At 59.7% G+C, this 27825-nt stretch overlaps 3 protein-coding genes across 6 annotated transcripts in view; 2 read left to right on the forward strand and 1 right to left on the reverse strand.

Moving 5' to 3' along the window:
- The first annotated feature begins 1865 nt into the window (after positions 1-1865).
- SLC25A47 (solute carrier family 25 member 47) lies at positions 1866-7527 on the forward strand. The gene is made up of 6 exons (XM_054567724.1): positions 1866-1995; positions 3578-3621; positions 3955-4026; positions 4653-4835; positions 6039-6372; positions 6638-7527. Exons 1-6 carry the CDS (start codon positions 1968-1970, stop codon positions 6934-6936), a joined length of 960 nt encoding a protein of 319 aa, XP_054423699.1. The 5' UTR covers positions 1866-1967; the 3' UTR covers positions 6937-7527.
- A 1132-nt stretch (positions 7528-8659) lies between these two features.
- Positions 8660-27414, reverse strand: WARS1 (tryptophanyl-tRNA synthetase 1). 4 transcript variants are annotated; one of them, XM_054567719.1, is made up of 13 exons: positions 27351-27406; positions 27011-27116; positions 26430-26531; positions 22746-22905; positions 21072-21276; positions 20039-20147; positions 17843-17962; positions 16722-16904; positions 15730-15830; positions 14791-14903; positions 14433-14606; positions 10979-11119; positions 8660-10043 (listed from the first exon to the last, which is right to left on the reverse strand). In XM_054567719.1, exons 4-13 carry the CDS (start codon positions 22845-22847, stop codon positions 9882-9884), a joined length of 1410 nt encoding a protein of 469 aa, XP_054423694.1. In that variant the 5' UTR covers positions 22848-22905; positions 26430-26531; positions 27011-27116; positions 27351-27406; the 3' UTR covers positions 8660-9881. The 4 variants fall into 4 exon arrangements, with proteins under 4 accessions (XP_054423694.1, XP_054423696.1, XP_054423697.1 ...); XM_054567721.1 differs by lacking the exon at positions 26430-26531; XM_054567722.1 differs by lacking the exons at positions 27011-27116; positions 27351-27406 and having other exon boundaries at positions 26430-26937.
- A 259-nt stretch (positions 27415-27673) lies between these two features.
- Positions 27674-27825, forward strand: part of WDR25 (WD repeat domain 25) — a 120891-nt gene continuing 120739 nt past the window's right edge. The window contains exon 1 of the mRNA XM_054567666.1: positions 27674-27792. The gene's annotated coding sequence lies outside the window, so the exon portion shown is untranslated. The remainder of the gene's footprint in view (positions 27793-27825) is intronic.

The following is a 27825-nucleotide window of genomic DNA, read 5'->3' on the forward strand; positions in this document are numbered from 1 at the left end:
CCTTTGCACTGGGCTGGCCACTTCTGCAGGGGCCTGCCTGGCGCTTGCCCTGGGCGGTCACAGAGGTGAGGCGTGTTCTACCCTCATTTCCTGGATGCCGTCATGGCGGCTCAGAAGGGTCAAGGGGCTTGCCCCGGGTCTCAGGGCTGACATGAGTGACAGAGCTGGGATTTGAACACAGGAGGCGTGGCTCCTAAGCAGCGTGAACTGCTTCTCTCTAAAGTCCAGGATAAGCACCAGGGCTGGCCTTGGATGGGCCACTGCCCGCCCTTTGCCCTCTGCTGTGGCAGTTGCCACTGGCAACTTGTGTCCACCACTCACAAGCGGCTGGGCAGGTGCCAGTGAGGCTGTCCCCTGTCAGCGCTCAGCCTGTTTGGGGCCGGCCTGCAAGTCCACCCAGCAGGACACGTGGCCCTTCCATGACAGGACGGCCTGGACCTGGTGACGTTTTGTTTTTTTTTTATGTTTTTTTTATTGTTGCTCAATTACAGTTTCCCCGTATTACTTTTTTTTTCTCCAATTACTATTAAGTTTTAATGTCAATAAGAACGGGACTATAATACAACTGAAATGCAGTGGTGAGCTAAGCAAGTACATTTAAAAATGAAGTCACAGAAAAGATCTTTTCATACTTTTTTTGTTTGTTTAAAGAAAATTATAGCCCTGGCTGGTGTGGCTCAGTGGACTGAGTGTCGGCCTGAGAACCAAAGGGTTGCAGGTTCGATTCCCAGTCAGGGCACGTGTCTGGGCCGCGGGCCAGGTCCCCAGTAGGGGGCAATGCGAGAGGCAACAACACATCGGTGTTTCTCTCCCTCTTCCTCCCTCCCTTCCCCTCTCTCTAAAAATAAATAAATAACATCTTTAATAAAAATAAAGAAAATTATGAAGTCAGCAAGCAGTTACAGATGAAGGAGCAAATAAAATAGGTAGATTGGATAGTTAAGATGAGGGACAAAAATACCTGTTTAGAGTTAAAAATGGACAGAGTGGTTTGTTTTGCAGGAGGAGAAAACAGGGTGGCAGACGGCCGCCGCCGGGACGGGAGAAGCTCGGCGACCTTCATGCCCCCAGCCTGGCATCTCCTCCGCTGCCGATGCCGTTTCCACTGTTGGGCCCTTCCACAGGGGTCTTGCGAAGGGTACCTTCAGGTCACGTGAGAAAGGCCTTTTCAATGTTTGTATTTGCTTTTGCGCTAGTCTCAAAAATCCACTACCATGCTCCTTGCAAGCTGCTCTCCTTTTCCCTCAGGTGCAAGTCTCTGCTCACCCATGTCACACTTGTTTCCTGGTGACATTCAGTCCACTGGGACTGGGGCGGTGTGGAGGGCATGGGGCGGACGGGGAGCTGTGACTGGTGTCCGTGCTGGTCCCAGGAGGCTCTGGCCAGCCTCCCGGGTGCCAGGGACCAGTGGTCCATGGTCCCCACTCCTTCCCCTGAGCTGGGCTCCTTGAGGACAGGCCTGTCCTGAATATGGTCTTTACTGGGACAGTGCTTTGAGGGTCCCTGGGGCAGGAGCGAATCCAGGGAAGTCAGGGAGGCCCGAGGACAGGCAGGAGGCCTTCGCAGCCCCATCCCGGGACCTCCCAGGAAGTGTCTGGTCGTGGCCTGGGGACCCCACCCGCAGGTGGTATGGGCAGTGGGCCTGTCTCCCGAGAGCCTGGAAGCTCCGTGGCCTCCCGCGGACTTCCCACAGCGGGGTCCTGGTCCTGAGGGCACTGGGACAAAGGGCCTTTGGGCGTGGGTGGAAGAGATTCCAGGTGGGCATCGACCTGCCTGCTTCCCAGCACGACCTCTGCTTTCTGGGTCGCTGGTCAGCAGGCCTCACTTCCGGTCCCCTGCCCCCCGCCGCAGCTATTTAAGGGCTGAGAGGCGCCGGCCAGCAGCTGCGGAGACCATCCTGGTGGTGGCGGCCCCAGACTGCGCTCGGGTGGGAGACCCCAGGGCCCTCCCCACCACCCGCATTGTCCATGGACTTTGTGGCTGGAGCCATTGGAGGTAACAGAGGAACAGCAGGAACTCATTGGCAGGGGACTGTGCCTCCTGGGGGTGCTGGGGGTGCGGGGGGTGCTCTCTGCCCTGGGGGGTGGATCCTGGCTGACGCGGGGTTGGAGGAGTCGCCCCAGAAGTGGCTGGGAGCTGGTGCAGGCCATGGGCCTGGGTGCCTTGCGGGCAGAGCTGGTTCCTGGGGGACTTGGGTAGCAACGCAGTCGGGGTGCACACTGTGGGGCGGTGAGTCCGCACTAGCCTGGGGGCTCAGCTCGGGGGTCGAGGGGCAGTTCCAGGGGTTGGAGGTGTTCGGGAGCAGAGGGTGGGCTCTGCCTGGGCCAAGTGGGGCCTGAGTGTGACCTGAACAGAGAGGGCTGGCTGGGCCATGGGAAGGACGAGAGGCCCGGGGGGAGGGTGGACAGCGAGGACAGGACACTGCCTGGCAGCTGCGGGCAGAGGAAGGGAGGCCGCTCCCTGCGCCCCGCCCCCCCCGCCCTTGGCCCGCCCCCAGCCCTCCCGCCCCCCCCCGCCTCCCCGCCCCCGCCCTTGGCCCGCCCCCAGCCCTCCCGCCCCCCCCCCGCCTCCCCGCCCCCGCCCTTGGCCCGCCCCCAGCCCTCCCGCCCCCCCCCCACGCCTCCCCGCCCCCGCCCCCCCCCCCCACCCGCCGTGTGTAATCAGCCTGGCTGGGCCCTTCACTGTTCTCACTTCTGGGGAAAGGGCTCGTTGGGAAAGACCCACCCAGATGGGTGACTGCCCTCCGGGAAACGGGCTCAAACAGGGCTCGGGGTCCGCCCAGCCATCCCCCCTGCCGGCTGCGGAGGCTGCTTCGGCCAGCACCCTTGGCCTCGCTTATCATGTGCAACCCCAGAGAGCTCCTCGGCCATACCTAAGGGAACAGTGAGGGGGAGGGGCTCACTGAGGTCCTACTGTGTGCAGGGCCTGAGGCCGGCTGCTGCCCTGGACCCGAGTCCCCTAAGGAGGAGGCTCAGAGAAGGGGCTTGGCTTGCCCAAGATCACACAGCCGGGAAGGGCCCCTAAGTCCTGCGTGTTCCCTCCAGGGCCACAGGAAGCCTGCATGCAAAGGGCCCCGCTCTGTGCAGGTCCCAGGTCACGAGGACCAGGTGTGGGCCGCGTCCTTCAGGGCCTCCAGTGCTAGAGGCAGAGGCGGCATGCTGTGGGACAGCAGCCAACCACGCGGCAGGGCTCTGGTCGACAACGCCCGCGGCTCCAGGCAGCCCTTCGTGAAGCTACCCCGTCTCCCAGCCCCTTCACAGCCTGAGGCTTGAGGGCTGGCGCTGCCTGGCTTGGGGGCCCAGCAAGCGTCGACCGCTTCTCTCAGAAGTTGACACTAGAGGGCAGGTTGGAGAGCACCCTTGGCTCTCACAAGGAGGCACCTGTGGCCCAAGGCTCTCCGCAGGAGCAATGGCCGGCGGCTTGTCCGAAGTCACTCTAGCTCTCTGGGCCTCCGTTTCCTCCTTTGCAAAACGGGGTGGCTCTCCTGCCCAGGAGACGCTATGTGGACGAGGAGTGTGGGTCTGTCTCCTTCCTCCCTGCTCCCGCGTCCTCACCCATTCCTCTGCTTTCCTTCCAGGCATCTGCGGTGTTGCTGTGGGCTACCCCCTGGACACAGTGAAGGTGCGGCCACGGTCAGGCCCTGCCACGCGTCCCAGGGCCCCTGCCTGCTTGCATGGGCCCCTCGCAAGTCCCCTGCCCCCCAGTCCCTGACCAGAGCAGCCTTGTAGCACACTCACCTGACCCAGCCCTCCCCACCGTCCTCGGGGCTGTGCTCGCCCTCTTCCAGCCTGCACCTCAGGCTTCTCTTCTCACAGGGTGCCCCCGCCCCCATCCCTGCTCTGCCCTCCGTGGGCTTGGCCGCGACCCCGGAGGAGGAGGCCCTGCCCCTCCCCCAGGCCGCCGAGCAGCCGCAGGCCTGCTGCCACCCCTTCCTGAAGCCTGCTTCCCCTGCAGGTCAGGATCCAGACGGAGCCCAAGTACACCGGCATCTGGCACTGTGTCCGGGACACGTATCGTCGAGAGCGGGTAGGCCAGGGACTGGGTGACGGGCGGGGATGTCAGGGCCTTGGACCCCCGACCTGCCACTCACCAACACGCCAGGCGGTGCTCAGCCCTGCCCTGAGCCTCCCTTCTCACACACAGCACGCAGGCGATCAGAATGAAGTCCTACCTCCAGCAGAGGGTCTAGAGGTGGCTTTGGAGGTCTGGGCAGGGGGCACCCATGTGTTTGCATTCCTATCCCCTTCAGGCTGGGCACCAGCAGTGCTGGGTGGGGGGTGTCGGTCCCCAGGGTCCAGGTCAGAGGCCTGTCTGGAGGAGGGACACAGGGACATTTACAAAGGAAGTTGGGGCCTGGTGCTGGCCCGGGGCCAGCAGAAGGAAGACAGCCGCCGTCACGCATGCTCGTTCACCATCCTCATCATTGAATGGCTGCCCGGGCCCAGCCTGGCCCTCTGTCTTGTTTGTCCCTCATCCCCACGTGCCGGGACCCCCATTTCGCAGCTCAGGCTCCTGAGGCGCGAGGCTACGAGTGACTCGCCTGAGTCCCGCAGCCAGGAGGGCCTGCAGGGACGAGACAGGGCCATCCCTGGTCCTCCTGGTAGGACCTCTGGCCTGACTCGGGCCCTTGGGTCCCCTCCCCTTCCTACCAGGTGTGGGGCTTCTACAGGGGCCTTTCGCTGCCCGTGTGCACGGTGTCCCTGGTCTCATCCCTGTCGTTCGGCACCTACCGCCGCTGCCTCTCACACATCTGCCGGTTCCGCTACGGCAGCGCCGACGCCAAGCCCGCCAGGACTGATGTCACACTGTCAGGCTTCGCCTCTGGCCTCGTCCGAGTGAGTGGGGCGGGCGAGGGGTCCCCGGGACGGCAGGGGTGGGCCAAGGCTGGGAGGGCCTGAGAGGTCACGAGGCCCAGAGGGCAGGGACACTGAGGCTCTATGAGGGCAGAGGCTGGACGCAGGCTGGGGGACTACGGGTGAGGACTCAGCTGACTCCCGTTAGCCGAGGGAACGGCGGACCCTCGGAGTCTCTCTGACCCTCTCACTCTTCCCCAGTAAGTGGCATCATGGTGAGAATTACGTGAGGTCATGTGTAAAGTGCCCAGCACAAAGTATGGCAGGTAGGAGTCCCCATGCAATGGCAATGTTACATCTTTTAAAAAAATTATTACTATTATTTTTGCCCTGGCTGGTGTGGCTCAGTGGACTGAGTCCGGCCTGTGAAACAAAGGGTCACGGGTTTGATTCACAGTCAGAGCTCATGCCTGGGTTGCAGGTGCCCAGTAGGGGGCGCGTGAGAGGCAACCACACATTGACGTTGCTCTCCCTGTTTCCCTTCCCCTCCCTCTGAAAATAAGTAAATAAAATGAAATAAATTACTTTTTATTTCACCCAAAGACATGCTTATTGTTTGATTTTATTTTTTGAAGATTTTATTCATTTATTTTTAGAGAGAGGGGAGGGAGAGTGAGAAGGAGAGAAGCATTGATGTGCGAGAGAAACATCAACTGGTTGACTTTTGCATGAGCCCTGACGGGGGAGCGAACCCCCAACCCAGACATGAGCCCTGACCGGGAATCAAACTGGTGACCTTTTAGTTTCCGGTAGGACGCCCAACCCACTGAGCCACACCAACCAGGGCTCATGTTACATCTTAATGTTACTTAATACTTACATTGCTTTATTCGTCTTACATTAAATGCTTACATTAATTAAATATTACATTAATATGCCATTAACAAGTTAATTATGTGATCAGATGCTTTCACGAACCGGAGCCTCAGACATTTCCCCGGCGCCTGCCGTGCGCCGAGCCCACTCTGTGCTAGAACGAGCGTGCAGGTGAAGAACGCCGGCTTTGGCGTGGCGGGCAGAGCCGGCTTCGAACGCAGCTCCACCAGGGCCGTCGGCCAGCTCGAAGTTGCTTGGGGCCCAGGCTCCCCGATGTCACCGTGGGGAACCGGAGGCTGGCGGGGACCAGGCGCAGGGGTGTGCGGGCACTGCGGCTGCCTCCTCATTGCTGCAGCGTCTCTGCTCCAGGTGTTCCTGACCTCGCCTACTGAGGTGGCCAAGGTCCGCCTGCAGACGCAGACGCAGGCGCAGGCGCAGACGCAGACGCAGCAGAGGCGGGGGTCCTTGGCTTCGGCGGCGGCGCCCCCCGTGTGTCCTGCGCCCCCCGCAGGCCAGGTGCCTGGGCCCAAGTACCGCGGGCCGCTGCACTGCCTGGCGACGGTGGCCCGTGAGGAGGGCCTGCGGGGCCTCTACAAGGGCAGCTCGGCCCTGCTTTTCCGGGACGGCCACTCCTTCGCCACCTACTTCCTCTCCTACTCCATCCTCTGCGAGTGGCTCACCCCCGCGGGCCACAGCCAGCCAGGTGAGCAGGGGTGCGGGCGGGGGGCCTGGGACGGGGCGGAGCTCGGCCAGCGGGGATGGAGTCACGTGCCCCTTGGCCCCCCTGTGCCTCCAGGGTGGGCACCTCAGCGCCCTCCACACGGAGGGGCTGGACTGAGCTGCTCTGTGTGGCCCTGGAGGAGTCACGTTGGTGGAGTGAGCCGGCGTCTCCGCTGCGGCTGGGCCCCGCCCGTCCTCCTCTGGGTCCGCTTCCAATCAAGGCGCTCCCTCGCGGCTCTCCCCTGCAGATGTCTTGGGCGTGCTGGTGGCCGGCGGCTGTGCGGGAGTCCTCGCCTGGGCCGTGGCCACTCCCATGGACGTGATCAAGTCTCGCCTGCAGGCGGACGGGCAGGGCCAGCAGCGCTACAGGGGCCTCCTGCACTGTGTGGTGACCAGTGTGCGGGAGGAAGGGCCGCGGGTCCTGTTCAAGGGTCTGACGCTCAACTGCTGCCGCGCCTTCCCCGTCAACATGGTGGTCTTCGTCGCCTACGAAGCCGCGCTGAGGCTCACGCGGGGCTGCTCAAGTAGTGGGTCCCGCCGCCCCTAGGGCCGAGCTGCGGGCAGCTTCTAGAGGTCGCAGTAGCTGGAGGAGGCAAATGGGCGTTGCCCTACTAGATCGTCACTCAGGACAGGCAGGAGCCACCCCGAAGACAGTCAGCTGGGGCCTGGACGTTGCCTGCCCAGCTACAGACCTAGGAAGCTTCAGGGGCCCATCGTCACCAGTGTGGTGTTGGCCCTGAGGGTCACAGGAGTCAGGGAGGCGCAGCCTTGTGGATGGGCACATCCATCTCCTGGAGTCGTGGGTGCAGGTGGTCAGCTGTTCCTTCCGGCCTCCGTCGCCTCTCCCCACCACCCACGTCCTCAGAGCCCCCCTGCGTCCACACAGCCACTCTCTCCTCCGCTGCCCTCCTGGCCACCCACCCTCAGCCCCACTCAGCTCTGCTGTGAGCGGGTGCTCTTCCCCCACCGTCCCTTCGGTGCAGCTCAGTGGGCTCCCCCGTCCCCCGCCCTGGCCGGGTTCCCGGCTTGGGCTGCCCAGAGGGGCCCTGGGAGCTGGGGAGGGCGGGTCCTGCACCCCCGCTCTGCCTGCAGACTCGGACGGGGACTGTGGTCAATTAAACATTTCTGAGGACCTTGAGTGGTGCTGCTCTGTGGACTGGTGGCCAGTGTCCTTGCCTTCGAGTCATCCTCAGAGGCCTAGCCCTCCAAACCCGCGTGGCCAGCGCTCCCACTGTGCGAATGGCTGGCTCTGCTCCCTTGGCCTTCGGGTTGGGGGCCTGGCCACAGGGGCCACTCAGCACCTAGCGTGAGACCTGCCCTCCTCGCCACCCTCCTCGCAAGTCCATCCCTCGTCTGAGCAAAGCCGGGCTCCCGCCTGCTCTGGCCAGCTGCCTGGTCCCGCCATTGCCTGGACACTAGGCTGCGAGCCGCCTCGCCATGGGGGCCAGGAGGAGGGCGGGGCCCGTGTGTCCAGAACCCTGCTGGGTGCCGGGCACCCGACACGGCTCATCACAGCAGCCTGACGCCAGGTGAGGAAACAGCTCAGTGACGAGCTGGGCCTGCTCGTGGCCACGCGGCCGGGAGGGTGGGGGCTCCTGAGGCCCAGCCCTCTCTCTGGCTCCGCATGCCTTCTAGGGACGGGCCGTTGGGGGGCCAGGGCCAGCAGAACCGTCACTCGGGAGAGCGGGTCCGTCTGCGGCTGCGGGCTCCAGAGTCCAGGGCCTGGAGCTCCCTGCTTGCTCTGGCTCTGAGGCGCTGCCCTGGACGTGTGCTCCCCCGACTCCTCAGCCGCCTGACCCCCACTCAGCCATCCACGGCTGTGCAGGGTGCCCTCTCTGCAGATCAGCTGATGTCCCCACCAGACTGGGGACTGAGGCGCCTCGAGGTCTGAGGAGGGGACATCAACAATCAGATCTTCTGGCAGAAGCCCTGCCCTCGGGGGCGGAAACCAACCTTGGGGTGACCCCCGGACACCTGCTGGGCTGTCCTCACACCTGTCCTAACCCTGGGGTCCCAGGGGACTTTAGAACCCACGGGTTTTAGCCAAAGGAGGTCAGGACAGGCCTGCTCTGTCACAAAGTCTCTGTGTGGCCTCGGACAAGCCGCAGCCCTCTTTTCCAACCACAGCTTCCCCACTTACTGGAAGAGAGCGGGCAGGCAGAGTGAGCCCAGGTCCACTCCGTCTGGGCGCTGCCCTGGGCCCCGGGGGAGTGGGCCCAGCCCGCTCGTAGCCTGGCCCTGTGATGACGCAGCCCAGCCTCTGAGCTTGGCTGGCTCCCCTGGGCGAAAACCAGGACCCTGCCTGCGTTCCCCCCAGCCTGTGGGAACACGAGGTGTGAGGACCCAGGCCCAGATGGCTGCAGATTCCTGGGCGCCTGCGTCTCTGCACCCGGGGCTCCCAGGACAGGGATGTCGCCCACCTACATCCCCAGCTGGGCCCCTGGGGCACTCAAGGGCCATCCACGGAGGGGCTCCAGTGCTTGGCAGCAGACACCAGGGGCCTGATATGAGGCCTCTGTCCCACCCAAACCCTGGACAGCACAGCCACACAGGCGGGAACAAAGGAAGTTTATTTATGCCAACAAGCAACACGGGGGTAGAGCGCTCGGGGCGGACCCTGCGCCTCCTCAAGGGGCTTTCCCAAATGCCCGGGCGCATGGCTGAGGGCCCCGGGGCTGCTGCGTGTGCTGTAGCCACATCCACCCACCCCTGCGGACCTCCACGCCAGTTAGGTGCCAAGACAACAGTGGCTGCAAAGGTGACAGGCCCTGCCTGGCTTTCAGCTGGGGGTGTGCGCAGGGCTGCGGGTGGAGGCCCACAGCGTCAGGAGGGGCGGGGGGGGCGTGGCTTACGGAGAAGGCCTGCGGTCCAGAGAAAGGGAACTGGACGTCTCTCCCTCTCCCACAAAGGTTCCGTTTAATAAAGGTGGCCAATGTGAGCTGACACTGTGTTAAGAGAGGCTTTCAAGCTGGGAGGTCTCTCGGTCAGGTGCACAGGTCAGCTTCTAGCTGGCGATATTTTTGGTTTTAGGGGGATGGGCTGAAGTGCTTTTGTGCCTGTTAAACTCCCCCACCTCAACTTTCCAAAGTACTTTTTGGTTTTCTAATAATGGCATTTGGATTCCAGATATGCACGTGGAGACCCCAGGTTCTTTTACCGGCAGGCTTTAAGAGCCTGTGTGGAACCGCAGGTGTTTTCGGGCCAGAGTGGGCTGGCCACGGACGCTGGCGCCCCAAGCTCTGCGTCCTGGGTTTGCCTTGCAGGGGGGCCTCCAGTGGGACCTCCTGCCTGACCACGCCCCGCCCTGTCTCCCTGGTGGCTCGCAGTTTCGCCCATAGGAGACAGCAGGGACAACATTCGCAGGGAGAAAGGGCACCAACAGACACACAGGCTCACAGGCCCAGGCCCGAGTCACCGGGGGCAGGGCCTGGGTGGAGTGGGGACGGCACTGGGCAGGGGGTTGGCACAGGGCGCGCAGGTATAACACGGGCGCTACTGGAAGTCGTAGAAGAGCTTGCGGGGAGTCATGAACTCTTTGACGATCTCATCCGTGACCGCCTTGCGCCGCGCCTGGTGCTCCGCGACCAGGGGCTGCAGGACCTCGATGAGCTCCTTCTTCAGCTCGCCGGTGAGCATGGCTCCGCTGGTGTAGTCCTGCCGGGGAGAGACCCATCAGAACCGGCCTGCCCGCCCGCGCCGGCTCCCGGCCGAGGACCTGAGCCCTGAACGGCGCTTTCCTGAGCATGGGACTCGGTCCTGACCGGAGCGCGGCCGAGCCCTCGCGCGTCCCCTGACCTCCTGCCTCCTGCACAGCATCGCTGACTGCTTTCCCCTTTCTGACCGCGAAGGAGACACGCACCCACTGAAAAGGCTTCCTGCCGGAAGCACGCACACCGCACAGCAGCGCAGCAGCCAGGCCGCGGGAACTCGCCCGCCCGCGCCCAGAGGGAGGCTGCTGCCAGCATCGTGGCGCAGTCTTAGGTTTCTCTCCAGCGCACTGCGCTCCCTGCGTGTCCACTTTGGTGCCCTTTTGTCACTGCTGCGGGACGTCACCCCGTGTCACTGAGACCCTGCCTGCACGCCCCCACCCTGTGACAGGCCCTGGTTAATGGCGCCTCTGCCGCTCGGCCTGTCCTGACCTTCTGCAGCTGTCACCCTGGACGTCTGTGACCCGGGAGCTCTTTATCAGTCAGGGTTACGTCCTTGGGAGAGATCCCTCGGCCCGGAAGCCCGAGGCAAAGCTGGGACTGCTGTGGGGGCTCCCCGTGCCCTCAGCCACACCGCTGCTGCGGCGGCCGTGCCGGGGCACGCGGCCCCTCTGGTGGGGCCGGGACGCGGTGGGCGTACCGTGGGGTGTACAGTCGTGGCAAACGCGGCCGCGGCGCACAATGCCACGCCGCGGCAGGGAGCCGCCTTGACTTGGGCGGTGGTGTCCTGACTTACTGCTCTGATGACAGTATGACAGAGCCCTTCCGCGTGGTTACGAACTGAACAGCACCTTGCGTCCTTTGTGAGTATCTATTCCTGAGGTTTTCCAGGCACATGGTTACAGACCCACCAACCTACTCCATTTTAGTCTCCGGTCTCACCTTCCTGATCTGCTCCAGCTTGTCATCATCCTCCAGGAAGAAGGTCAGGTACATGAAGGACACGTCTACATCGCAGTTACCCCCAAACTCCCTGTGCTCCTCAATGGTGTCTCTTCCTCCAGAAAACGCGTGCTTGTTGACCTGCATCGGCAAGAGACAGACTCGCTAGCCGCTTCAAGCTGCCCTGCCAGGACCCAAGTGCCGGACGTCAAGCCAGATCTCGGCCAGAGGGAGGCTGGGCTCAGGGACAGGCGGGAGCCCCCCAGCCGGCTACTTTCTGCTGATTCCGGGCCCCAGGAACAGTGGGGCTCCCTGCAGGGAGGGGCCGAGGAGGGCGGATTGACTCAGCACTCCCTGCTCCCCAGAGAGCAGAACGGAGTGAGGACAGCTGAAACGTGGGGGAAACGCCCTACAGTGTTCTCAGGACGAGCTTCGGAAAGAGGACCAACACAGGCCATCCTTAGGGTAAGAGAGCCAGGGAAGGGCGGCCAAGCCCCGGGCCAGTGGGGCGTCACAGGGACAGGGCGCCGCAACCCCTGAGCCTGGCCGCTGCCTTTCCTCCCAGAAGAGAGTGGCAGGCACGGGACCGCGGCTCGGGGTGGAAACTGGACCCGCGACCGGAGCAGAGGTGGAAGGCCTGCGGGCAGGGCCCACCTGGCACTCTCAGGAGCTGACGACAGACAGGCTCACAAATGCACTTCAGGGACCACCGAGGAGACTCCTGAGAAATCAGGGCCATGGGGGTGAGAAGAAAAGCCAAGGAGGGTAGACAGAGTTCCTCCAGCGTTCTTTCAATGACCATTGGGGAAGCTTGCTATGTACCAATGACACCCTATTTTTTTTAAAGGGAAACGGGATGGGCCGAGTTGGTAAACTCAGCGGAGATGTTTTGTGGGGCTCCCTAGGGCCCCCCGGGCAGGCCGCTGACAGACGCAGCAGACCTGTCGGGCAGCGAGGCGAGGGGAGCCCGTCCGTGGCAGGTGCCCCGCGAGGCTCCGCCCCTGCACAGGCTGCGGGGGGCTGGTGGGCGGACCCTTCCCTTTTCTTAACAAAAGAGGAGCAAGTCATAAAATCCATGTATGTGAACTGCAGAAACTGTACAATACAAAATACAACAGGAAGAAGAGAAGCCGCCACGCTCTGCGCTCTCCCGAGGCCTCCGTGCCCGTGCGCAGGCGCGAGTGTCAGCTCCCGGTCTGCAGGGCCCCTGTCCGCCCCAGGGCACCCTCCTGGGCACAGGCGCCCAGGCCAGGCCAGCGCTGGGCCTCAGGGCAGCGACTCCCCTGCTAAGAAGTCTAGAGAGCAGCATCCCCCAGGCTGCCAGGGTCCTGGGCCGGTCCCCGGCCCTCGTCTGGGAGTTTGCCAAGGCGCACGGCGCCACCTGCCACCTGGACAGACCCCAGTCCGGCAGCGTCACACTTGGTCCCCAACGCCCTGGGCAGCATCCACTGACCTCACAGGTGAGGAGAGCGAGGCCTGGACGCCCGGGCCCTGCTGTGCGTGGCACTGGGTGGCGGAGCCAAGTGCCCTGCCCAGGACCCCAGGCTGCTGAGCGGCTTCAGTGGTCCTGGTGGTGGCCCTGGCCGGTGCTCAATGACACTGGGGGCCAGCTTACAGGAAACCAGCAGGAAAGCAGGTCTGGGTTCGGCGGGGAGAGGTTGGCGGGGCCAGGAAAGCCACTGCCAGGGCCTCGGACGCGGGGAGCGAGCGAGAGGCATCTAAACACAACTGGGCCGTGGGACCAGGGGCTGACCCACCCACTGAGAGCCAGTGAGCTCCTGCTGCTCCCGTCGAATGGGAAGGCCGGGTGGGCGACAGAAGCCCCAAGACACAGGCCGGGACGGGCCACTGGTCAGGAGCCGGAGCCAGCTCGGGGAGCAGGGTGCGAAGGGCCCCGTGACCGGCCATCACGAGCGGGCAGCCAGACGGCAGACTGGGCCACGAATGTCTGTGCTACAGGAGGAGACCCCCACTCTGGGGGGGCCTGCGGGGGACGCCTGAGTCGGTGGGGCGCCGATGGGCCGTGGGACACCGGCCTGCCCTGCACAGGAGCTGCGCACCCACTCACTGCGGGACTTTTGCATGCGACCTCGGGTAAGCCCTGCCTTGTCTGCGAAGGGGACAACTGCGCCACGTCACAAAGGACACCTGGACAGCCGAGGTCCCGCCCCAACAGACGGCAAGAGGCAGGGCCAGCCAGCGGCAGATGGGGGCCACAGTCCTGGCCCTGCCGCTCCCAGGGGCGAGCCCGGGCAGCTGCCAGCCCTCGGAGCGCGGCTTCTTCGCCGCACGGCGGGTGCCGCCTCCCAGGTTGGGTGGATGCGTGGCAGGTGACTGCATGGCCGCGCCCCCGAGTCCCAGCGCGGTTTCTGCTGTGACTCCTGACCAGCGGCAGGTGCCGCAGGGTGGGACTCGGAGCTGACGGTGCGTGTGAGGACTGAGAACGAAGGCCGCCCCCGTCCCGCCGCACCCAACCCTGGTAGCCTCGGCGGCCTGGGTGCTCCCTGACCTCGCGCTCCCTGCCCGCCCGCCCTCTGGGTCTTTGCGGGCCCCTAAGTGAGTGACAAATGCCCTACAGCCAAAAATGACTGTTCAAATAACATCTTGAAACCAAAACAGCAGGCGGCCTCGCCTCCTCCGCTGCGTGGCACAGGCGTTTCCTCTCCTCCCCCCGCACGCCCACTGGGCGCCTCGGCCAGAAGGAAAGGGAAAGTGAAAGCCTGTTTGCAGCAGCTCCAGACGAGGGGGCCGCTGGTGGCGGCCACTCCCTTGAAGAAGCCCTCAGGGTGAAGAAGGCTCTCCTGCTGTTACCCAGGGCCTCCCGGGGACTCTCCCGAAGGCTCAGGGGCCCAGGCGGCTGTCGTACACGCCTCAAACACCGTTTCAGCCCCCCACTGTGGCCTTCCAATCTGCAAACACATTTGGTTTCTCATAAAACATCAACAGCTTTGTGAGGCCACTCGGTACCAAGCAACAGAAGTGCACCCTGAAAAGTAAGGGAGCTCAGGCCAATTCCTGGTTCACACGTCTTTGGTGACTCAACAAACCCTGCCTGAGAGCCCACCGCCCGCCAGGCCAGGTGGGGCTGTCCCGCCGAAGGGCACCCACCAGTCCTGGGCCCCAGTGAGCACTCGGGGGGAAACCAGCCTCCAAGCCCCGTGTTGGGGGCGGCTGCTCACGGGTCAGGAGCTCAGCAGGTTCCAGGGGCAGAAACGGGGCCAAGCTGGTCGCCCCCGGGCCTCGTCCTTCTCCTCTTGAAAAGGAACACACCATGCTCTCCCAAGAGGGAATTAAAAGCCGTGAACTGGGTCCCTGGCCTGGCTCTGGAATACAGCTCCCACTCAGAAGCACAGTGAACGGTTTCCCACGGCTGAAGCGGAACTCTGGTGCGGCGTGTGCGGGCCTAGGCCTGCGCGGCTGCTCACACAGGCGGCCTCCCCGGGGCCGCACTCACCTTGTCCTTGATCTGCTTGGCCGTGTCTGTGAGGAAGATGGAGGAGTTGGGGTCGCTGGCGCTCATTTTGGTCTGGGCCCCCTGCAGGGCAGGGAAGAAGGTCGAGTGGAGCAGCGCAGGTTTGGGATAGCCGATCCTGGGGGCGACGTCCCTCGTCATCCTGAAGTAAGGATCCTAGGGCAGAGGGAGGCCGTTTGAGGACGGCGGGGGGGCACATCAACGACACCCAAAGGGCCTTCACAGCAACCCCCCCGCTTCCAGTTGGCTCACGGAGCCGATTCCCACCCAAAGCCGTTCCCAGCCGCCTTCCCGCCGGCGGGCGCAGGCAGCCCCCACAACACCCCGCCCTGCCGCGGACCTGGTCGATGGCACAGGGGATGAGGCACTGGACATCTGTCTTGTCTCCGAAGATCTGGGGGAAGGAGTTGCTGAAGGAGGGAGCAGCCTGGATGGCAGGAAAGCTGATCTTCCCTGAGAGAAGGACAGAGGGGCTTTGACGCGAACCCAGTCCTGGTCCGGTCCACTACCCCGGGGAAGGATGGACCAAAACAGGCTTCCCCCCACGAGGAAAGGAGTCATCATTAAAGCAAATCTGAAAACTACAGAAAAGGAGAAGAAAAATCTGTGGACCCAATTTGTGTCTCTTTTCATCTGTTCTCTATTTCTACGCATTTTAGTTGTGATTATACTCTATTTTCTTTCTTTGCCTTTTTCGCTTTGTGGTGTTGACCCAGGCTGTTGTTGAATATGTTACGTCTTGTAAACGTATCACCTAGCATCTAGCTGTTCTCAGCCCACTGGGCTTTCAGGTGGTTCTCACCGTTTAATTATTCTAAATGACACTGCCTCGGCACATAGTGCTGTCTTCGGTAATTTTGGGTATTGTTAATACTGCTGCTGTCACTTGCTGAGACCTGCAAGGGTGGGATTTCTGGGTCCAAGGGCACGGACCTCTATACCGCCCTTGACAAGTGGCGGCCAGTCCGCCCAGCCGCGGCGCTCGGGCAGTGGGTACCGGGCTCACTTGGGGGCATGCTGCGAGCAGGCGCAGGGGCTCCGAGGCCGCCTGTGCCCTTCCTGCTTCCTTCTAGCCCTTAAAACGGACGACCGAGGGACAGACTGCGACCCTTAAGTACAGCTCCAAGCGCCAGGACAGTGGCCGAAGGAATCAGCTTGGCCCGTTTGTTCCGAGAAAACTCACTCGGGGTTCACTACTTAAAGAGACGAGGCCACGTCAGCTCCCTGCCCTGCTCCCTGCTGTGGGCCGGGCCCAGAGCAGGCAGCGGCGACTCCTTACCGATGGAGTCACTGTCCGAGAAGCCGAAAATGCCCTTCACTTGGTTGAAGGTCACGTGCTTCTGAATCTTCACCACATTCCTGTAGAAGCCTGGGCTCGACCTGTGGAGACAGTCAGAGTCAGACCCGAGACACCGGGCCTTCGGCAGAGGGCCAAGTGGCAGGGGGCAGAACTGGCAGGGGCCACACCAGCAGGGGCCACAGACTGGGGAGGGAGGTGCCCAGTGGCTGCAGCCAGCAAAGGCACCCACAGCTGGCCATGCAGACACGCCTCGGCCTGCGAAGTGGCCCGGTATGCACACAGACCAGGGGAAACCACCAGAAGACAAGCAACAAGCAACAAGCAACCGTGGTCGCCCACAACCAGGCCCTGACTTCGAGGCTGACAGGAAGTGTTCGCTGCTGTGGGGCTCGGAGGCTGACTGGGCTGCAGCGGGAGGCCCCGCCCCACCGCAGCCACCTGCACACCAGGCTTCAGCTCCTGCCCAGGGGCAGGTTGGGCGGCGGCCCCCCGCGGTGGCTGAGGATGAGTGCACCCCAGGAGAGGACACCTGCCCTCCACGCTCCCCAGGCTGAGAGGCCATGTCCCCGGTCAGCCCCCGGGCTGGGCTGGGCAGGGTTTAACGGGGAGCGGCCCCACGGAGCGTTCCGGGAACACCCGCCAGGGCAGGCACCGCTCGGAGCGCGTCACGGTTAGCACCTCAGTGGCCTCCATGAAGCCCTGCGCACAGACCCCTCCTGTCCTCATAGCACAAGCGTCGCCCAGTCTACTCTCAGACCTGCCCAACTGCCCGGTTAGAAGGTGGCCCAACAGAGTGGGGGTCGCTGTCTGGCCGCTCCCGCATCCCAGCAGTAGCCTGCACGCAGCAGACGCTCAGGACGCCTGCTCACGAACGGGCCGGGCCAGCAGGCAGAGGTGTGAGCACGCTGCCCACTCAGCAGGAAGTGGCGGTCAGGGCGTGGATACGGGCGGGGTCAGGTGCTGCCCCTCACCCCATGTAGTCGAGGTCGGAGAAGATGAAGGTCTTGTTGATGTCAAAGCCGCAGGCGATGATGTCCTTGGCGTTCTCCACGGCGTAGCCGTAGGCCTGGTCCAGGGTCAGGTCCTTCCACAGGTACTTCTCGTCGTCCGTCATCTGGATGACCAGGGGCACGTTAAACACGTCCTGCAGCCACCTGAGAGATGCAGGGGAAGAGGCTGACGTCACATTTTCCCTGCAGAAAAATGCTAATGGCACCGAAACACACAGCTCCTACGGTCACCCTGACCGGTGTGGCTCAGTTCAGTGGGTTGAGCATCATCCCGCAAAGCAAAGGAAAGGTCACTGATTCAACTCCTGGTGAGGGCACATGCCTGGGTTGTGGGTTCGGTCCCCTGATGGGCACGTACGGGAGGCAACCGATCGATGTCTCTCTCACATCGAGGTTTCTCTCCCTCCTTTCCCCTCTCTCTAAAAGAAATAAATCTTAAAGAAAACCTCCCTGTCTACAGAATCACAGGAGCGTAGCCCGTGTGAACATGGTCGCTGGTAATGAGAAGGCCGCCACCGCTCCGTAGCTCGGAGCACCCCACGGGCCGGCTCCAGGCTGGCACGCCCGCAGGCCCTGTCGGTAGCCTCACGGCACCTTTACGAGGCAGGTGTGACCTGTTCCGTTGTGCAGACATGGAAACCAGGGCTCAGGGCGGCAACCGGCCTCTGGTCGCGTGGACAAGGAGGAGATGTGGGAGGCCTGGCCGACCTCGCCACTGCCCATGGGCCTCCAAAGTGGCACCAGGAACAAGCCAGGCGAGCAGTGGCCACGAAGGCGCCAGTCCTCCAGCACCTTCGGGGCTCAGCAGACACGACCCAGAACTGTCTGGTCCATTCTAGACCTGGCTCACAACTAACAGGCACAACTGGCTCATAAAAGTGGGAACAGTCACTCTGGCTGGTGTGGCTCAGGGGACTGAGCACTGGCCTATGTTGCGGGTCACGTCCCTGGTTGGTGGCATGTGAGAGGCAGCCCACCGGTGTTTCTTTCCCTCCCTCCCTGCTTCTCTGAAGATAGATAAAATCTTTACAAAAAAAAAAAAAAAAGAAAAAGCGAGAAAAGTCATATGACACAGTACGTACTTTGTGAAAATAAACGGGATGAGGTGGCCCATATGCATGGCTTCGGAAGAGGGGCCTCTGCCCGTGTACAGGTAAAACGGCTTCTTGTTTTCATAGGCGTCAAGGACTTGGTTCATGTCTCTAAAGGGAAGAGAAGGAGACTGTGTGATTTTTCTGGGAAAAAAAATCAAGGCGCTAATGCTCACTTGGGAATGTTGAGACAAACGTGTAAGAACTAGTTTGTTACCCTTGGTGCTTATGTTAGAAAAATGACAGGAACTGGCTACTGAAATGGGTTCTGCAATTGTTTTAAAAGATTGTTTTAGAAGATGTGAAGGTTTGGAATAACGTGTTAAAAAAAAGGACGGATACGGCTAGGCAGCCACTGGACTCGGGAACTTTTCCAAACACCAACACCGACACATCACCCGCATTGTGCACTGTCCCGGGCCACACCAGGCCAGCCCCGCCCAGGCCCTGTCTGGAGTCACCCGCTCTACAGAGCCAGGCCGGGAAGATGGCAGGGTCCCACGGGTCCTGACTTGGGACCCTCCCCAGGACGGGGTCCACAGACGAGGCCTGGGGCAGGGCCCTCCTTCCTGGCTGCACACCAGGGCCGCGTGGCCGCTGCGCTCACACCGCACCTGCCTGGGCCCCCGCTCAGACGTGCGGACCCCCAGGGCCTGAGGTGACATCTGGGAAACCGTATTTTTAAAAAGCTGCCCCAGTGGCTGTGGGATGTGGCAGGGTGTGAAACCACCACTCTAAGGTGCGACTGTTTCTTGCTTTGGGGTACAGTTTCCCAGAATGAAAGAGAAGCAGCCACCGCTTCCAGACTCTGGGCAGAAGCCGGGCGGCAGGGTCCGGAGCCCCCGCCTGTGCTCACCTCTGGGGGACAGGGGTGCGGGCATCCTGATGCTTTGCGCTTAGGTTCCCCCCCTGCTGCCCCATGGAGTAAATACACACTACTTTTGAAATAAGGAATAATAAAACACTTAATTTTGCAGGAAAAAAGCCCTTCTTTGGCGCTGTCAGGCAGTGCGTGGGCTGAGCAAGGCCCCACTCCTGAGCTTAGCTTTGCGAGGACAGTTTGTCTCACTCAGCGGAGGAGGGACCCAGCCAGTGCCCGCCGTTTGTCGGCAGCTGGACAGTGGGAACGAGAGCTCATCCAGTCCCGTCTTACAGGTGATGCCGTTAGATAGCGGGGCGTTCTCGGATTTGAGAATGGCCAGAAGCTTCAGGTCCTACGCTTCCATCAACTGACACAGGCCCTTGGGGAGACAGCCAGACACAGACGGCCCCATGGTGTGTGTCTGTTCCCAGGAGACGCGCAGCCCAGGCCAATCCGCAGACATGGAGAGGAGCCTGGCGGCTGCCAGCAGTGGGTGGGGAGAAGGGCAGGTGGGAACTGACTGCCAAGGGGCAGGGGGCCTCTTTTCAGGGAGATGGAAAGATTCTGGAAGCAGAAAGTGTGATGGCTGCACAACCCGGTGAACAGACTAAAAAGCAGTTGTATGTTTGAGGAAGGCGACCCAAGTCTCATGAAGGAAAAAGGCTCAGCAAGGCCTAGAGTGCTCTGCCCCCAGAATTCGAAGTGCAGGGCAGGGTGCTGCCTGGTGACCTGTGCGTGTCCTCCGGTCACTGGGGAGCGGGAGCAGAGCAGAACAACCCCACCTTGGACCATAAAGTCCGTGAACGGAGCCTCGAAAACGGGCGGGCCCCCACCCCGGGTGGTCTGTGGGGTGGGAGAGGCAGACGCCCCTTGGAAGCGGCCCACTTTCTGATGTTCTGTCATGGCGTTTCTGGTCTAAGGTGGGGCTGTTCGGCTGCATGTACGCTCCATCAGTTTCTCTTCTGGTTTACTTATGAATAGGCCAGCACAATATGAGGAAGAGGGTATGTAATTTCAGGAAGCCTGGGGCTGGTTGCGTGGGGAATGCTGAACCTGGACATGACCTGGGACGAACCTCATTTGCTACGAATGCATCCTTCGCCCTGTGAAGTGGGCCATCTATAGCGGAACAAACTAAGGGCCAGAGCGCGAAGGGATGGCCGTGAACCACTGCCAGTCACTGACAGGGCAGCAGGTGACTCCGGGTCCCTGACAGCTGCCTTCCAGGGTCCCCACAGCAGCAGGCGGCCTGAGGGAGGAGCCTTCTGTAACTGCCCCGTGTGAGTTACAGAAGCGGGGAGCAGACCTGCGGCGGGAAGCCCGACCTGTGAGAGAAGAAGACACCCCTGCGCAGGAAGCGGTGTGGTCGCTGGCCCGTGGCTCGCTCTATCCGGTTCACCAGCTCTTTGTCGATTTTACTGCTGCCAAATCGAACTGAAAAAGAATCAGGAAAAAGGAATTGGTGGGAGGTTTGGTGACCAGGTATTACTGAAGTGAAGGGGAGAGCTAGTGATCCACATGCAATCTTGATGAACCCAAACCCCAGAGGTCTCTGCTCCGGCCCCGCCCCCAACACCAAGTCCAGCATCTTCTGTAGAGGTGACGACAGCCGAGACCACCACCAGCAACAGAAAACAATTCACAGAATGATATGCTGTTTTGTCTGGGACTGGGTTCTGATGGGAAGCATCCACAATGCACACAGGTGCCTATTGCTTATTAACGTATGGTTTATATACACTGACAACTACACTTTTTAATATTCTTTACTGTTGAACTGAGCTGATGTCCTGAAGCGAATTTTCCCCCACTGACAGCCTACACTCACAGGTCATGGAAAATGGCTTTGCTTTGGATCAGAACATTTCAGCTCTGCTGCTTCTCTGCTGGTCAGTGATGGTCTCGGAGGAAGGGCTTTCCTGGGCAGGGAGCCCCCCGAGGAAAGGCCTGGAAGTGGTGACAGGCCGCCTGTGAGCAGACCCCGCTTCGTAAACTGGTTTTCAGGCGTCCGGCTGCCACGAGGCAGGAGAAAATGTCAACGCTTGCAAAGGTGTCGTGTCCATAGACCTTGCCCAAGTGCTGAATTGTTCAAGAAAGGAAAAAGGTTCTACTGAGCTATCTACTGGAAATCACTATTTTGCAATATGCTTTATAACTCATAAAGGATGTTTAAAAATCATCCTTTAGGAAAAGAATGCACCACCAAAAAAGTGGAGGGTTTCTTTTTTTTTCTGGCATTGAAGCTTGGCTGGGTTTATGATTAATTCAGCGATAACGACATCAATGGAATCACAATCAATTCAACAGCAGCAACATCAACGGAGCCGCCCATACAGTCTGGCCTTCCCCAGGACGCACCAATGAGCTTGTCGTAGTCAATGCCTTTTGCGCTGCTTGTCTGCACGGTCCATGGGTCCACGAAATCCTCTTCTGCCTCCGAGGCACTGCTGCCTGCTGGGCCTGGCTCCCCGGGAGGGCTGTCGGCCTTGAAGTCCTCGCCGGTGGCAGCTCTGTAGGCCATTTTCAGTGACAGCAGCAGCGTCACTGCAGAGTCAACTTCATCCTGAGCGCAGGAAACAAGGGGCAGGGTGAGGATGTCAGCGAGAGCGGACGCTCGCTGAGCGTCCCCGCTGCCACACGGCGGCCCGGGGTCAATGCTGCCACGCATGGCACCATGTCGACTCCCACAGCAGCCCTGCGAGGCCAGCCTCACTGTCACCGTCCCTTCCCACCCTGCGACTCGGAGAGGAGCGGGGGCTGGCCCGTAGACACATGGGCTGCGTTCCATTTTTAGCTGTCGTTCCAGTGCGGTGGGTCGCCACCTAACACTACGGGGACGGCAGCAACACAGTGCATGCCACCTGTGGCAGCGTCACTGCACACAGAGCTCTCCAGCACCACTGACGCGGAGACCACGCGCGGCCGGGCCCTCTCCTCGAGTGCACCGAGCTCTGCGCTGAGCCCGTTTCTACATTCTGCACAGATTGATAGGAAAATTTACGGGAACTTAAATAGCATGTCCACAAGGACAGTGACAGCAACTGAAACAGCGTGAAGACAGAAAAAGGCAAAGAAAAACCATGGGCTTTCAAGCCATGACCTGAGGATGGACTCACAGGAAACCGCTGTACTATTGTCCAGTTTGCAAAACACTTATTGTTTCAAAACAAGCCTAAGGAAAACAAAGGCGGAGACCCCGGGCATGCTGAGGACCCCTCTTCCGGGAGCCCTAGCCTGCCGCCCAGCAGATGGCCCATCAGAGGGGAGGCCCTCGCGGGGCAGAGTGGCCCGTTATAGCCCGAGGCTCCATTCCCACCACCGGCTGGCGGGATCGGCTCACAGACCACTCCCACAACTGGCCTGGCTGGATCAGCTCACAAACAAGAATATCCGCAGTCCAATCTGCTTGCCAAGGAAAACAGAAGTGTTTCCCTTTAGAGTGTTTACGTGATGTGCTATGCACTGGGCTCCCCAGTGCTCGGCTGTGCCGGCAGGCTCTGCTCAGCGAATGCTCCCTCTGCATAGCCCCGGGCCACAGAGGGCTGCGCCTGAGGGCGATTTTGCAGATAGATGTGTGTTTCCAACTCTGAGGCTATCTGAAATTCACTGAGACAAGTCAGAGCTATGCAGTCCATCAGCCCACGGATAGACCTCACACAAAATAGGATGTCTGCCTGGGTGAGAGAGGCAGGTGCGTTCTACTCACCTCATTTCTGCAGTGCCTGAGCTCAGTGCTTGCAACAAAGCAAGTGGTTAGCAAGCGTGACCTACCCAGTGAATGATGGGAAGAAACACCTTGCTTAGGAGTGCACTGCGGTCAGCGACCCCGTCCCCCCGGCTGCGGTGGCACCCACACCCAACCTCACTGAACTCTGCCTGCAGCTCGGTGGCCCGGTGAAAGCCATACGTGTAACCAGTGTCCCTGCTCGGACACCATCTAGTCTGAATGGGACTGAAGGAGACAAGCCCCGGGTAGCGCTGCCCAAGAGACAAGGCTGGACGCACACGTGGAGACCCTGCCAAGTCACCCACCTTCGAGGCCAGCCCCGCCTTGAGGGACCTCACGTGCTCCCCTTGGGTAACTATTTTGTGGAACAGCTCTACCGCGGAGGCGCAGCCGTGCTCGTCCGCCATCTCCTGGGACCAGGGTCACAGCTGGGCAGTGGAAGGGCTGCTCAGTGGTCCGGACAAGCTGTGAGGGAGAAGGAGGAGAGAGGGGGGTTAGCAAACTGCTGCGGCGGCTTTTTCCTTCCCGTATCTAGTCCTTTCTCAAAAGGCTGGAGGTGAGTCATAATGAAGAAGGTGGATAAAACAACCTTAATAAAATATAAGCAGAAATTTGAGCCCATGAATAAGGGGAACAGAGGAAGAACAAGTGCCCAAAACGAGGACTACAGGAACCGCTTGTCCCTGAAGTTCAGGACTCAGCAACAGAGCAGCTGTGTCCCACGATTCCGTGCCTGGCACTTTTCTAAGCACCTTCTACACACCAATTCACCGAAGCCTTAGAGAGGGATTTATTTCACCGATGAGCACACTGAGGCACAGCAAGTAAGGGGTCGAAATGGGATACAAACTCCTGCAGTTTGACCCGAGAGCCTACACTCTCCAACATCACCCCACAGGTTATCGGGGTGAGCCTCAGCCCTCACCTGGAAGGTGGGAACCACATCCCAACACTCACTGTGGGATGGGCGTGGGGGGGTGCACCAGCGCGGGTACGTGCACAGGCTAGCCCGGCCTGGGCCCCACGGTGGAGGGCTCATGAACAGCTGGCTTTGTTTCTTTGACCACTGAAAAACTTTTTTCTACTAATTCCATGAACTAAACACAAATTTGAGGGGTAATTTATTTTATTTATCCATTGCTAAATATTTGTTTTAAAACTGTGTGCATTTCAAGTAAACCGTTCTTTGTAGAACCAGAGACCACGATACTGAAACCAGGACAGGGTTCTTTCCTTTCTGGCTGAGAGTCACCTCAATTTCCAGAAAGGGAAGTTTGGGGACATAACTTATTTAGATCACGAACTGGAAAGTTTAGGGAAGTCTGTAATAATGTCAAGGAGCCCTGACCTGCATGGCTTTGCTGGATGGACATCATCCTGCAAAGTGAAAGGAAACAGGTTTGATTCCGGTCAGGGCCCCGCCTGGGTTGCAGGCTTGGTCCCGGGTTGAGGTGCGCACGAGAGGTAAATTTCCTCTCTTCCTCCCTCCCCTCCCCCTAAAAATAAATAAAATCTTAAAAAAAGAGAGAGACAGAAGGAATGTGGAAGAAGCTCTGCCTGGCACTAGAGGCCCATATCAAATAGCAAAGGGTAGAAAGTTACTTTTAGCCACAAATGATCAAGTCTCATGTCCATATACTTGATACATGATCCCGAATTCTCCCAACTTTCAAAGCAGGGTGCACAGTTCAGTAAGTCCTCACTTAACATCATCAATAAGTTCTGCCACTTAAAGTGAAATGACGCACAGGAAAATCAATTTTACCACAGGCTGACGGATAGAAACAAGAGGTACGTTCCTGCCGCATCTCACCCATGTTACCAGTAAAGCTGCAAAGTCCGTGAGCAGAACCAAAGCCAAACACAGAGGGAAGGTGCCTCACACATCCCTGGGGGAGTGCCGGGGCGAGGGGTGGGTGGCCCCGGGGCACCAGCCTTCCCCTGCTGTGGGGCAGGTCATGCGGATGAGCGGCCAGATGGACAAGGCCTGCTTAGAGGGTTCATGTTGTAGGGAAAACGTGTACTTTTGTGTTTTTTCTTAATCTTCACCGAGGATGTATTTTTTGATTACAGGGAGAGAGGAGGGCTGGGAGGAAGCGGGGCGGGGCGGTGGAGAGAGATCCCGTGCTTCCTGTACACGCCATGACCTGGGATCGAACCTGCATGCTTCCGTGCAGGGGGTGACGCTCCAACCAACAGAGCCGTCTTGCTGGGGCAGCATATATCTTTAAATATCAGATTCCCGTTTAAGAAGAGGCAGATGGGAACTAAGTCTAACTGAGGGGAAGAGGAGGTCTCCCTGCTCTTGTGATCACGAGGCAGATACTCGCTGTGTGGGAGCCGACCGCACCATGAACCTTGTGTGCATGTATGATGCAACCTCGTGAGGGATTACACCGGGAATGACCAGAGACAAGGAGAACAGGGCCCCCACCTCTCGCATTTCATGCACCCACCCATTTGCCACCGTCTCTCCCATCTAGTCAATGTCCTCCTTTAGTTCTTAAAAAAATTTTTTTTTAATCCTCATCTGAGGGTATGTTTATTGACTCTGAGAGAGAGGGAGGGAAAGAAGGAGGGAGAGGGGGAGAGAGACTGAGAAACAGAGAAACATCCATCATCCAGCGCCCCTACGTGCCCCGACCTGGGACTGAACCCTCAACCTCGGCACGAGCCCTGACCAGCAATCGAACCTGCGGCCTTTGCACAGGACGATGCTCCCACCGACAGAGACACCCGGCCAGGGTATCCTCCTTTATTTGTTAACTACCTTTTAGAATTAAGTTTAACTTCAAAGGTAAATTTGTGACCCCGAGTTTGGAGCCTCTGGAATCTCACCACTAGTTTGCATGCACATTGGTATATACCGGGCTCTAAGCAGTGGCGTGAGAGGCCAAAAGGCTTAAGACCACTGTTTTAAGTGCTAACCCACAAACTGTACCATGTTAAAGGAAAATTGCTTTATCGATTTAATAAGACTGTAACTTAAAACAAAGAAATGAAACTATAATCTGTGAAGCCATCTATTTCCTCTAAGGAAGTGCCAGGAGTATAAAGACCAATATGGCATATTCCCCAGTGAATCACAGCACACCTTAGAGAGAAAGCTACAAGGCTCTTAAAAATTAATTCTCAATTCCTCTTTTAAAGAACTTGAATCTTGTGCTCATTTTGAAAGGTCCTATTGTTCTGGAGGAGCATAACAAGCACTTGAAGAAACTGGGTACAGTTTTGGGATAAAAAGAAGAATTATAGAACTGTTCCATGGAACAGTATGACAATAACTCATCACACAATTAAGATCAGGATATACCGATTCTGCCATTTGGGGCAAGGGTGGCCTCAAGACAGCCAATTCCGGAGCAGCCGGGAGTGGCTGGGAAGGTGAACCCCGGAGTTCTGGATGCCTGGAACACCAGGGGTGGGATACCACCCCCCACCTCCTGGACCCTCGTGTGGACAACAATGGCCTTGGACTCTCAAGTTCCCAGAGGACAAGAAGATGGCTTCTTTAGAGCAAGGAGTTCTTTCATACTTCTAACCTTGGAACAAATTAGGTTCACTTTCTCTTTTGAAAGCAATGAAGAGGAAAAGTTATTTTTCTCTCCAAGTATTAAAGCGAACATTACCTTAAAAGGCAAAGAAGACATTAATCTCTATGAAGTCAGGCAGAAGGTATCTTTGAATACCACAATGAGACGGCTAATGTGGACGATTTAGGGAGGCCTCATCGGTGAGAAACAGGGCAGCCAACATGAAGGTGCGAAAACTCAAGCCATGACTCCCAACAGGCAGCTGCTCACCCAGTATCTCCATTCCCTGGGGGCGGGGGGGGGGGCTGTGAATCACCTGAACTTCGGCTCAATGGGATGAAACAAAATGCCCAGCATCCTGACCCTAAGACAACCTCTCTCTCTTTCAGCCGGGCTTTCCAGCACTTTGGTAAAAATACTAACAAGCTAAGCCTAACAAAAGGGGGCAGTACATACCTGGCTTGGGAGGCACTGCAGAGGCGGCCACGGGAGCAGTTGAGGCTGCTCTCAGCAGCTGGACTCTTCTTTTATAGTCCTTTCCCTCTTTCTTTCAGTTTCCTTTTTAAACAAGACTTTTTGTTTTCTTTTCACCCCACCCTTCAGCTATTTCCAATTGGGTTTCTTAGAAATCAGCCCATTTCTCACCAACACTACAGCCTCTTGACCAACTTCCTTGATGAGGCTGCCCAATCAGGGGTGGGCTGTGTGTGTGTCTGGGGCGGGGGTAGGGGTGGATGGGTGGGAGTGGGGTGCGGTGGGGACCAATGAAACTCTCCTGAGAGTCGAACAGTTCAGTGCATTGCACGGAAAATGGAATCATTGCATCAGCCACCGCATTCCTCACGTTGGCCTCTGAATAACCTTCCCACCCTCTTCCCGTTCCATTCCCAAAGGGGCCCTGGAAAGTCCCTGGGTCTGTCGTGCACCCAGGCGGCGCAGTGCAGTGGAAAGACCAGGAGTCCCGGCTCACGCAAACCTGGGTTTTAAAGCCAGTTTTGGCATTTCCTTATTTCGAGACCTTGGGCAAATCAGATTACCTCTCTGCTTCATCCTCGGTTTCCTCCTCTGTGGAATGGGCATAAAGGAGCCTCCCAGCTTTACCGTGGAGGGGACTGAGCGCGATACTATAGGCGAAGCCCCTGGCTTTGAGAAAAGGGAGGAAGTGGGAGAGGATGAAGGGTCGGCGCCGGCCGGAGTGGGCGACAGGCCGGATGGGGGCACGAGGAGGAAGGGGCGAGGGGCGCGGTGGTACTAGAACCCGGCAGGCAGGGACCCGGGCTCTCAAGAGGATACTCTGGACCCTGGGGTGCAGGCGGCTCCAGGAGGGCGAGGTCATCAGGCGCCGCCCCGGCCCTCCTGCCGCATTCCCTCACTTACCAGCCCATGCGGGCCTGTCAGCACTCAGCAGAGCCGGTTCAGCCTCCTGGGCGTCCGTGGAAACACCGTCCGGCTGGAACAACGTCCGGTACGGCTGCGCCTCATTGGCTGTTCATGCAGGGGGGCGGGCCAGAGGCTACCGCTGATTGGTTGGCGGTCCTGGCGTCGGCGGAACGCGACCGAGAGGCGGAGTGCAGGCAGGTGGGGCTCCGGGAGGACTGAGCGCTTCCGGTGCGTGCGGTGAGCGGCGGGCTTGGGGCGGGAGGCTGCTGGCACCCGGCGGCGGTCGGAGTGCCCCGCGCCCCTCATCGCGGGCCTTTCCGCGCCGCTGTCCGGTCCTTCCTTTCCGGATCTTCCCGAACGCGCCGTGCTCTGGGCCATCCTCACCGCTCGCTCTTGACCGCTCGGCTAACTCCTATTCATCCTTCAAACCCCGTCTCTGGTCGTATCTTGTTTGTTGCCTTCATTAGTGTGT

This window comes from Pteronotus mesoamericanus, unplaced genomic scaffold (genome assembly GCF_021234165.1).
Source record: "Pteronotus mesoamericanus isolate MK-2021 breed Mesoamerican mustached bat unplaced genomic scaffold, CSHL_Meso_final contig_192, whole genome shotgun sequence".
In the NCBI taxonomy this organism is placed as follows: domain Eukaryota; kingdom Metazoa; phylum Chordata; class Mammalia; order Chiroptera; family Mormoopidae; genus Pteronotus; species Pteronotus mesoamericanus.

Excerpts from the sequence above, each read along its gene's own strand:
- SLC25A47 (XM_054567724.1), top strand. The coding sequence starts at position 1,968 with ATGGACTTTGTGGCTGGAGCCATTGGAG. Across the intron at positions 3,622-3,954 it reads ACCCCCTGGACACAGTGAAG|GTCAGGATCCAGACGGAGCC; the intron begins GTGCGGCCACGG and ends CTTCCCCTGCAG. Across the intron at positions 6,373-6,637 it reads CGCGGGCCACAGCCAGCCAG|ATGTCTTGGGCGTGCTGGTG; the intron begins GTGAGCAGGGGT and ends TCTCCCCTGCAG.
- WARS1 (XM_054567721.1), bottom strand. The coding sequence starts at position 22,847 with ATGGCGGACGAGCACGGCTGCGCCTCCGCGGTAGAGCTGTTCCACAAA. Across the intron at positions 16,905-17,842 it reads ATCCCGTTTATTTTCACAAA|GTGGCTGCAGGACGTGTTTA; the intron begins GTACGTACTGTG and ends TGCATCTCTCAG. Across the intron at positions 15,831-16,721 it reads TCCGACCTCGACTACATGGG|GTCGAGCCCAGGCTTCTACA; the intron begins GTGAGGGGCAGC and ends CTGTCTCCACAG.